At 46.6% G+C, this 10,601-nt stretch overlaps 1 protein-coding gene across 1 annotated transcript; it reads left to right on the forward strand.

Moving 5' to 3' along the window:
• Positions 1–4,852: 4,852 nt before the first annotated feature.
• On the forward strand, positions 4,853–10,395 carry BHLHE41 (basic helix-loop-helix family member e41). Its single transcript, XM_039882458.1, has 5 exons — positions 4,853–6,041; positions 6,177–6,240; positions 6,570–6,677; positions 6,999–7,110; positions 7,578–10,395. The coding sequence occupies exons 1-5, from the start codon at positions 5,980–5,982 to the stop codon at positions 8,675–8,677; spliced, it is 1,446 nt and encodes a 481-aa protein (XP_039738392.1). The 5' UTR covers positions 4,853–5,979; the 3' UTR covers positions 8,678–10,395.
• The last annotated feature ends 206 nt before the right edge of the window (positions 10,396–10,601 follow it).

Below are 10,601 nucleotides of genomic sequence, written 5' to 3' on the forward strand. Positions count from 1 at the left end.
CCTTACCTCTGGGCATCTTTCCTCCAGATTTTTTAATGTGACTGAAAAAGAAATTCTTAAGCTGCTATTACTTTGGCTCAAATACAGTTCTTAACTGATATGTACACCTAACCTAAATTCCCATTAGTTTCCTGTGAAAAAGGATCATAAGTTAGTATCAGAACGATATTGCCTTTATCGATTATATATGAATTCTAGTTTTAAATTAACTGTTAAATAAAATATATACCAATAATTCTAAGTGCTGGTTAAATCTTCCTTAACTAGTCTTATTGTTGCCTTTATAAATTACCAGATTCTGTTATAGACAGCTCTCTGCACTGGGTGAACACCATCTGAAAATTGACTTGAGGACCATGCCCATAATGAAAAGAGGAGATAAGTGGCTGTTTAGTATGCTTTATTCCTATTTGTGTTTCATAATACATAAGCATGAATCTCTTTGACGACTCTAAGGATTTTCATCAGCAGTAACAAGGGAAACACAAGAGTTAAAAGACCCCTCTTTATGTAGCCACTTTGTGGAAATCTTTATGGATTTGTCATGTGCTCCTCATTCTACTTTCCTAGTCTCTTTCTGGATCATCCTCAGTCAGTATGAGAAGTGCATGGGTACCAGGAGGGATCAAGCAGATACTTAGGGAGCGAGAAGCCAAAGAGGCCCCCACCCCTCTACTCCTATAGTGGTCTTCAGCTTGGCTCTCTCCTAGCTGTCTTTTTTATGTAAGAACTCCAGGAACTTTGAGCATGTTAAATTAAGGACCACCCATGTGTGTGTTTGTGATAATTATATAAATTCAAAAACACATGATTTTGGCAGTAACAAAATTCATTTCCTATACTTAATATTACTTGTTCCTTGGTGCTATGCAAAGACTAAAAGTATATAAACTTCTTGAGCAGTTTTACATAAATATAAAAGTGAATCATATGTATGTTTACAGCCACAAAGACATTAATCGGTAATCTACAGAAAGACAAGTTATTTACAAATTAAATAGGGATACTTGTACTGTTCCTGCTGATTGGCTGAGTACACGACTGAAAAATTCAACCTTCTATTCTGGGATTTTAAATCTAGTACCTTCAGCAAATAGTATTATCAATATTTTCAAGTCATATTTGTCCTCTGGTGAGTAGCAGTGAGGATCCTTCCTAAGATCCTTGTATGAGGCAGCCTTCTTCCAGTGGTGTGCCGGACAACACTAATCTTTCTCCCCTGAGAGCAGTATGCTTGCCCAGAGAAGGGATTCCCAAAGAAGATTTCATACATCTCCGATCTATCACCCCCATCAGCCTACCCCCATCCTCATACCACCTTGATTTTAGCATCGACTTTAAACTTTTAGATTTTTATGAATTCTGCTTAATGGGGTACATTCCCCTTTTGATGTAAAATGATGTCAAATTCTTGTCCACCATCCCAAACAGAGGTGATTTAAAAAGACATCTGCCCATCTGAGAGGACATTTTCACAGCAGTACAGGCTAGAGGCTCCACATCCCTAGGCAGATCTGGGGCCTTCAAGGCCATTAGAGATGCATAGTCAGTTTGGATCAGACCAGGGGTCCCAAAACATTCCAGTTAACCTCATTGTTCCAGAATAGCAGTGGGGCTTACAGAACCCCAAAGAGGCAAAAATACCTCTCTTCTCTGTGGAAACTATAATCCTCTCAGGAGAGTTCTGTTTCTGTTGGAAATCCAAGACTTTGCAAGCAAACATGATAAGACTTTCCAAAGTCACTAGGTGAATATAATGAGTGTAGGGCTTAGAATACTTAGGTGGGGTGGGGAGGAGGAGGGAGGTGGGAACTGGGATAAGTGTTCCCTTTCATTAGAGTCTCTACAGGTAATGATTTCCCTACCTGACCAAAGAAAAGCAATAGAAGCTGTTTCCCTCTCACCTATTAAAAGAAAAAAGATGGGTATCTCTAATTGAAAGCAAGGCGTCACAGAATTCTTTAATTATAGGCTCAAAGGAGCTCTGAGCTCATCTTGTATCTCCTTGGCTTTCAGCAGGACAGCATTAAACCTTCCTAAAAAGATAAGACTCAACCTATTTTTAAACATACCCAACCAAAGAGGGCATTCTAGTCTTCTGTTCCTTTGTGAGACAGGGGAATTTTTTTTCCCTTTCTAACTTCACCACAGGTGAACTTTTCCTATTACTAACCTGAGCCTTCACATTAGAGTTTGGCTTGGTTTGCTCAGCGGAATTGGTGACCAGCTGGTCACCATTAGCCTTTTCTAAACTGTATTTCCATTTGTCCCTCTATATAAAAATATAACAATTAATTAAGATATTTGGGTTTAAATCAATCAATTTGGAGCTAGATGCCAAATGAATCACTCACTGACGAAAGGCTGCCACCTTTCTTTTTCTCATACTTTTTTCTTTCTCTGCCATCAGCTCCAATGCTAACATCTCTCCATTCCCCATCTCTTCTCCAAATTGCGTGTGCATGTGAACACACACAGCTGAACATTCACACTGGTAAATTTTTTAAAAAACCCTTAAGCAGCTAATTAACATTTAACCTTTAACCCTCACTTTTCACAACAAGGGATAGTAGTTAAAAGCACAGACCCTGGAGCCCACTGTCAGTACTTAAATACTGGCTCTGGGACCATGGGCACATTTTGTAATCTCCCTATACACTTATTTTCTCATATGCAGAATGGAAACAATATTAGTACATACCTTACAGGTTGTGGAAATAATTAATGAATACATGAAAAGCCCTTAGAATGGAGTCTGGTGCTCTAATTGTAAATGCTATATAGTCAGTTATTCTTATACCCTCCTTGTAGCAAAGGGAAATTTAGAGGCATTAAACTATGCCTGATATTCCAGAAGGCATGAGTTTGAGAAAGGAGTAGGACTCAAGTTTAAGGGAAGTGGATAAGCAAGGAGAGTCATTGAGGTGAAAGATTAAAGAAAAAAAAATAGCAAGAGAACAAAAACTACAGGGGAAGAGCAACAGCAGACAGTTAACAGAGAAAATTAATAAGAGAAAAACATAAGGGAAAAAAGAAAGAAGAAAAAGGGAGACAAGAGTAAAAAAGTGGGCATGAAAAAAAGAAGACAGAAAAAGAAAAGCAGTACTAGACTAGCAAAGGAGGCTAAAAATTAGAAAAGACTCCATTTTCAGCTTAAGCTGGATATTAGAAAAAGGAAAATAAAAATGTTGGATACAGAAGTAGAGAAACAGTACAGAGGGGGTGGGGGAAAGAGGAGATAGACGTGGTAACAAAAGGCTTCATTTGCAGCAACAGGCCTGCGCTTTTAAATTATGGGAAGTTTACATCCAAAATTAACACATCCGTGACGCACTAGGCTTCTTTCCCTATTTCTCCTGTTTTAACTTGCTACTGTGTCTGCCCCTAGACAGTCCCTAAGGTTTGCCCGGATCAGATGTCTGCCTTGTGTCTTGTCTACTCTACCCGACAAAGCGCAGATGCAGTGATCCAGTCTTCATTTTATTTTCACTAAATACTCCATCCATCTTTTCAAGTGAAAATTTCGCTCTGGAGAAAATATTTACAACCTCTTCCTTCTCCAAATATTCAGAAACCTCTAAGGAAAGCTGGTATTTTAATTTTTAAATTATTCATCTTACCAGCATCCCCCTTCACGGTCTCCCCCATCCCAACCCTAGGCTTTTTATTGGCCAATTTAGAACCAGAGGACAAAATGACACAGTGCTGCAGAGATATATCGCTCTTAGGGCTCCAAATTGTCCTCCCCACCAAAAGGAATTCATCACTCAATCACTTGGAAATGAGAGGCTGGATCGAGGTTTCAAATAAAATCATATTTAAACATACTTTTTAAGTATTATCATTATTAAATTGTCTGTTCGGTACAAAATACGTGCCCCTATTTGAGGAAGTCGAGCGACCTCAAAGGCCCTCTGAACAGACAAAGTGGATGGACCGCGAGCGTCTCCTCACGCCAGGGTGAGCTTGGGCTGCCGCCGCCGCTGCGGGAGTCACGAAGCCAGACGCGGCGCGCGTCTCCGCCCCGGACTCGGGAGACTGCGGCAGCGCGCACCGCGGCCGCGGCCGGGCGGCTCCCGGAGGCCGGGAGGAGACCCGACTCCCGCAGACACGTGACCTCTTCCCAGCCGCCGCTTCCCGCGACCCAGATCCGTCCCCGGAACCCGCGCCCGGCGGGGCGGGCCAGGGGACACGTAGCGATGGCCCCAGTCCCTGCTGCGCCCCAGTGCGTGTGCATTCGGCATACTTCTCCCTTTGGTTCACGTGCCACTGGCCATAATGAATGTTTCGTGGCTAACTTGGGAGAACGTAAATTTTACTCTTGGTGCAGGAAGGAAAGACCTTAGGTTTTATAGCTATCTATATACAGGGAAATTAATATATATTTTCTCCATCCCAACCCACCACCCCCCTTTCCGGCAGACCCGAGTAGCGGCAGCGGGGTCGGAGACCTGGGAGTCCCGCAGGACATGCTTGCCCCTGGCCTCCAAGGCCCCTTGCTGCTGGCTGTGATGGGCAGCAGTGCCAGAGACACCTCCCAGTAACTCTCACTAGCAGTGAGTCATGCTCCAAGGATGGTTCTGGAGGAAAAGTGGCCGAGCTACCGCTGGCTAGTGCTTCCCCGAGATTGTCGCCGCGGCTAAAAGGCGAGCGCGCGCTCGTGCGCGCACACGGGTTCCCCGCGCAGTGATGTGGCAGCAACGGCAGGTCGGATCACGTTGCTGGCCCTGTGCTGGTACCCGTTTGAGACAGGATTAAGGAGGGAGGCTTTGGAGGTGCCAGCGGTAGTAAACGTGGGTTCTGCACACTCCCGGTGTCGCTTATCGCACGGGGGAGGGGGGTGGCGGGGAGCGGGGGGGAGTGGAGAGGAAGCACGCAGCGCCACCCCAGGGACTGAGAGGCGGCGGAGTTTAGCAGGCTAGTGATAATGCTGCATTGCTTTTCTGCGGTAGCCCCTCTAGTGCTATCCCCTCTTCTCCTCCTCCCTCCCCACTTCGTTCTTCCGAGAGCACCAGAGGCCCCAAACGTCGTCATCTGCTGCTGTGATTAGTGGCACCGCAATTCCGGCTGCTGCGGGAACTTTGGGTGGCCCAGGGACACTATGTCGTCAAAAGACACTTGGATTGCGACATTCGGACCCAGTGATATTTCATTTATCTTAAATCTTTCAGGGAGAGGATTTCAAGTTGCCCCTCTTTGGGGCAACCTCCAACGAGGGCCTAAGGGTTTCCCCAGGCCACTGAGCGGTGAGCAAACAAATCTCCAAATTTTCCTTCAGGACTGAAGTTTGTCCATCGCGAATTCTCTTTCTCTTTCCTTTCTCTGGTCCAAACCAACAACACCGTCGGTGGAAAAGCAAAAAGCCACGTTCACGTTCCTGCGCCGTAATGACGGACAGACTGAAGGAGTCACATTTCCGAAACCAGGAAGCCCTAGCTGCCCCGCACCCCCCGGCGCCCTCTCCCCCTCCCCCAGCTGACTGCATCGCCTTTGGGAAGATGAATAGCTTGGCTGAAGTTGTTTTTCCTTTCCGGTGGCCCTGATCAGGTGTCCCCGCCCCCTCCTGCCGTTCGCTCTCCCTCAGCCTTCTCGTCGCCCCTCCCGGCCTGGCCCCCTCCCCCGCCCCCCTCCGGGCTGGACCGCGGATGGTACGTTCCGCACGTGAGCTGGGTGCTGGTCTGGCCGGCGACGCGCGTGCCCTGTGGCCAAACACTGCCCGGAGTGAGAGCAAACTACCAGCGCAGTGGGGCCGACGCGAGTGTGCGTGCGTGTGTGTGCGTGTGTGTGCTATAGAGAGCGAGCGCGGTGGGAGGGGGGGAACCAACTGCTTCACACTTTCAACACTGCACTGAAGAGGGAGAGAGAGAGAAAGAGACTGGGGACGCACAGATCCCCCCAAGATCTCCCAAAGCTACCATCCCACAGATTATAGAACAGAACCCCAAAAATCGAAACAGAGGAAACGGACAACGATTGAACATGGACGAAGGAATTCCTCATTTGCAAGAGAGACAGTTACTGGAACATAGAGATTTTATAGGGTAAGGTGCACGCACCCTTGAGAATATCTGTCTGGGCTTCAGTTTGATATTTTCTCTTCTCCAGAAAGTGATATGAAGCGGGCGAGGGCAGAGCCCCTCCCGAATGGGTGCCTGATGCTGATTTCTGTTTTGCAGACTGGACTATTCCTCTTTGTATATGTGCAAACCCAAAAGGAGCATGAAGCGAGATGATAGCAAGGTAAGAGTAAGTTTCCGATGTTCCCCCATAACCTGCCTGGATAGTTAATTAGGGCCATTGATTTCACAGCTAAGCTCTGCCCGCAAATATATTCCAGCCCTTGAGCTTCCCCAACTGTGAATTTTAAGTGGTTTGCTGGATACTCTCAGGGGGGATTAAACATCATACCTGAATTTAAATTGCATTTCAGAACAGTCCAGAGGAAAGAGGTTCCTTGGGCATAGTTTATCACATATGTGTTTTTTTGGCGGGTGAGGGGATATTGTTATATCTAGTAAATGAATGTTTATGTTATTGTTTTCTCTCTTCCATGACTCTCATGTATTAAGGATACCTACAAATTACCACACAGATTAATAGAAAAGAAACGAAGAGACCGAATTAATGAATGCATTGCTCAGCTGAAAGATTTACTGCCTGAACATCTGAAGTTGACAGTAAGATGCACATTTTCCTTCCTTGCTACTCTCCAAGGGCGTTAATAGCCTGGTACTACTCCCAGACATATAAGAATAAATGTAAATATCAGATGCCTTACAACTTGTTCTATAGTGTAGAGTTTCTCACAAACTCAAGAATAGGTGCTCACAACTGTGAAGGCAAGAAATCGTTTATAACCTGTCTTGTGGAAAGCTCAAGAAGTATAGGAATAATACTTTCAAAGTGTTTGCTTAAGTTGCTGTGCTGAATGGAGAGCCAATCAAGCCAAATGTGTTTTTAAGTAACCAAGTACCCCATTCTCTTTTGCACCACTGCAGACTCTGGGGCATCTGGAGAAAGCGGTAGTCTTGGAATTAACTTTGAAACACTTAAAAGCTTTAACAGCCTTAACCGAGCAGCAGCATCAGAAGATAATTGCTTTACAGAATGGTAAGTCAGTTCTGGGAGGCCAACCCACCCTGATGAAGCCTGGAAGCCCACAGAAGAGCAGTGATAGGACTCTTCCCCCACCCCACTTCCGTGGTCCCACGGGCTCATTCTCATTTGTGAAATTGCTTATATTTTCTCTTCATTGGAAAGTGCCCATTTCCCGAAGCATCCTAGAGGCTTTCAGCACAACTCAGAGGAATCAGATTTTTATTTAAAGTGGCGGTTGCACCCTCTCTCCACTTTAGTTTTTCAGCTGGGAGTAGAGCGCCCCCCTGCTCTCCACCCCCGCCACCACCCCCACCCCCTTGCAACCGGTGGATTATATCACTCGAATACAGAGGAAAAACCGAGATCACTTTAGTCAATGTAGGGCCCACGTGATAAGCAGATGTTTTAACGTCGGTGGGTTTTTTTTTTCCTTGCCTCCATTCCTCTGTCCTCCCCCCCCCACCCCCTCTTCATCCTAGGGGAGCGATCTCTGAAATCGCCCATTCAGTCCGACTTGGATGCGTTCCACTCGGGATTTCAAACATGCGCCAAAGAAGTCTTGCAATACCTCTCCCGGTTTGAGAGCTGGACGCCCAGGGAGCCGCGGTGTATCCAGCTGATCAACCACTTGCACGCGGTGGCCACCCAGTTCTTGCCCACCCCTCAGCTGTTGACTCAACAGGTCCCTCTGAGCAAAGGCACAGGCGCGCCCTCGGCCGCCGCCCCCGCCGGGTCCGCAGCAGCCCCCTGCCTGGAGCGCGCTGGGCAGAAGCTGGAGCCCCTCGCCCACTGCGTTCCGGTCATACAGCGGACTCAGCCAAGCGCCGAGCTCGCAGCCGAAAACGACACGGACACCGACAGCGGCTACGGCGGCGAAGCCGAGGCCAGGCCGGACCGCGAGAAAGGCAAAAGCGCTGGGGCGAGCCGCGTCACCATCAAACAGGAGCCCCCCGGGGAGGACTCGCCGGCGCCTAAGAGGATGAGGCTGGATTCTCGTGGCGGCGCAGGGGGTGGTGCGGCGGCGGCGGCCGCCGCGCTCCTGGGGCCGGACCCCGCCGCCGCGGCCGCGCTGCTGAGACCCGACGCCGCGCTGCTCAGTTCGCTGGTGGCGTTCGGCGGAGGCGGGGGCGCGCCCTTCGCGCAGCCCGCGGCCGCCGCGGCCCCCTTCTGCCTGCCCTTCTACTTCCTCTCGCCTTCAGCGGCCGCCGCCTACGTGCAGCCCTTCCTGGACAAGAGCAGCCTGGAGAAGTACCTGTACCCGGCGGCGGCCGCCGCCCCGTTCCCGCTGCTGTACCCCGGCATCCCCGCCCCAGCTGCCGCAGCCGCCGCTGCTGCCGCCGCCGCTGCCGCCGCTGCCTTTCCCTGCCTGTCCTCCGTGTTGTCGCCCCCTCCCGAGAAGGCGGGCGCCGCAGCCGCCGCCGCGACCCTCCTGCCTCACGAGGTGGCGCCCCCTGGGTCACTGCATCCCCCTCACCCGCACGGGCGCACCCACCTGCCCTATGCTGGCCCCCGCGAGCACGGGAACCCGGAGAGCTCTGCTCAGGAAGATCCCTCGCAACCAGGGAAGGAAACTCCCTGAAACCTTGCGTCCCTTTCTTAGAAAGGACGAAGGTTCACGCGGAATAATAATATTAAGTTAAAACACCCTTAACGTTTTTAAGGGAGGAAGTGTAATTGATGCACGACCGGCTTTAAAAAAAACAACAGGTGTTTTGTGTACATTTGGAGTTCTATTTTGCTCATCCTTCACCACCCCACCCTCCACACACTAACATCCCTTTCTTCCCCCACCAGCTGTAAAAGAACCTTCGCGCTAGATAACTGATTCCTTTTTCTTTAAAGAACTCCCTGAAGTAAGTTTTGCCTACCTTTAGGCCACGTTCCATTGTCTTTTAAAATACAGAACCTAATTCTCGAGGAAGTGAGAGGAGTCTCCTCTGTGGATGAGCTGATTGAACCAGGGTATGGGAAAGGTGGCTGAGGAGTTGACATCGAACAGCAAGTAGTTATCTGTCAATGACTCAAAGCTGTCTTGCCTGCTTCAGGAGACTTCTGCCTGAAAACAGAATGAGGATCTTAGAATTGAATTTACTCTTCAGTATATTATAAAGTTCAGCTCTTTAAAAGGCATATATTTTTCAGAGGAAGAGGAGAAGATGCAGTCGCTCATGTTGCAACCTATTCTGGAGTGGTTTGAATGGTATCCCTTAGTAACTTGCACTTGTTTAAAGAGACACGGAGTTGGGCCATCGTCAGAACCAAGTCGGGGAAGGGGATAGATGAGGAAGGCCAGAATTATTCTTAGTATATTTGCTGGCACTTTATTGAGAAATTGACAATGAATCAATTGACTCATCGTATGTATACATATGTATGTATGTGTGTGTATATACACACATATATACATATATATAGCATCTATTCCCACTCTGCCATTATTTAATCCATCACGTTCCTAGATTTTGATAATCTTGCTGTAAAAAAAAGAATGTGCACTGAATTTAAAAAAGAAAACAAGTCCAAACTGATTTATCCTACATTCTGTTAAATCACAAGAGGAAAATATTAAACTCATCAGTTTTGATTGGAAATGCTGTAAAGATGTGGAATGAAGCCCTGTGAGGCCTTCCTATATCCAAGTCTATGTATTTTCTGGAGACCAAACCAGATACCAGATAATCACAAAGAAAGCTTTTTTAATAAGGCTTAAACCAAGACCTTGTCTAGATATTTTTAGTTTGTTGCCAAGGTAGCACTGTGAGAAATCTCACTTGAATGTTATGTAAGGGGTGAGACACAACAGTCTGACTATGAGAGAAGAAAATATCTGGGTCTTTTAGTCAGTTTGGTGCATTTGCTGCTGCTGTTGCTACTGTTTGCCTCAAACGCTGTGTTTAAACAACGTTAAACTCTTAGCCTACAAGGTGGCTCTTATGTACATAGTTGTTAATACATCCAATTAATGATGTCTGACATGCTATTTTTGTAGGGAGAAAATATGTGCTAATGATATTTTGAGTTAAAATATCTTTTTGGGAGGATTTGCTGAAAAGTTGCACTTTTGTTACAATGCTTATGCTTGGTACAAGCTTATGCTGTCTTAAATTATTTTAAAAAATAAATACTGTCTGCAAGAAACCAGCTGGTTTAGAAAAGTTTAGTATTTGAAAATAAACTAGAAATTATCTTTATATTCCAGTATTTTCAGCACTCCACAAATTCTATTACCTAAATATTGCCACACTATTTTGTGATCTTAAAATTCTTACTAAGGAATAAAAAATTTAATATACGATATGAGATTGTTTAATAATTAAAAAGACATGATACTCAATTTTAAGATATCTATAAATATAGGAATGAAAGTTATTCAGGTTCTCAGATATACAACTTTATTTGTCATTGGCTTGATAGCACACGTTTCCAGTCTCTTACAAGCCTGTAGGCTCTGGTTGTGTCTACCTACTTGTTCCTAGTGTATCTTAATGAAAAGTGCCAAAGAA

The sequence above is a fragment of the Pteropus medius genome, unplaced genomic scaffold (assembly GCF_902729225.1).
Source record: "Pteropus medius unplaced genomic scaffold, Ma_sr-lr_union100, whole genome shotgun sequence".
NCBI lineage: Eukaryota > Metazoa > Chordata > Mammalia > Chiroptera > Pteropodidae > Pteropus > Pteropus medius.

Bases quoted from the DNA above. Each gene is read 5' to 3' on its own strand.
- BHLHE41 (XM_039882458.1), top strand. From the start codon at position 5,980: ATGGACGAAGGAATTCCTCATTTGCAAGAGAGACAGTTACTGGAACAT. The intron at 6,042-6,176 runs GTAAGGTGCACG...TCTGTTTTGCAG, and splicing joins GAACATAGAGATTTTATAGG to ACTGGACTATTCCTCTTTGT. The intron at 7,111-7,577 runs GTAAGTCAGTTC...TCTTCATCCTAG, and splicing joins GATAATTGCTTTACAGAATG to GGGAGCGATCTCTGAAATCG.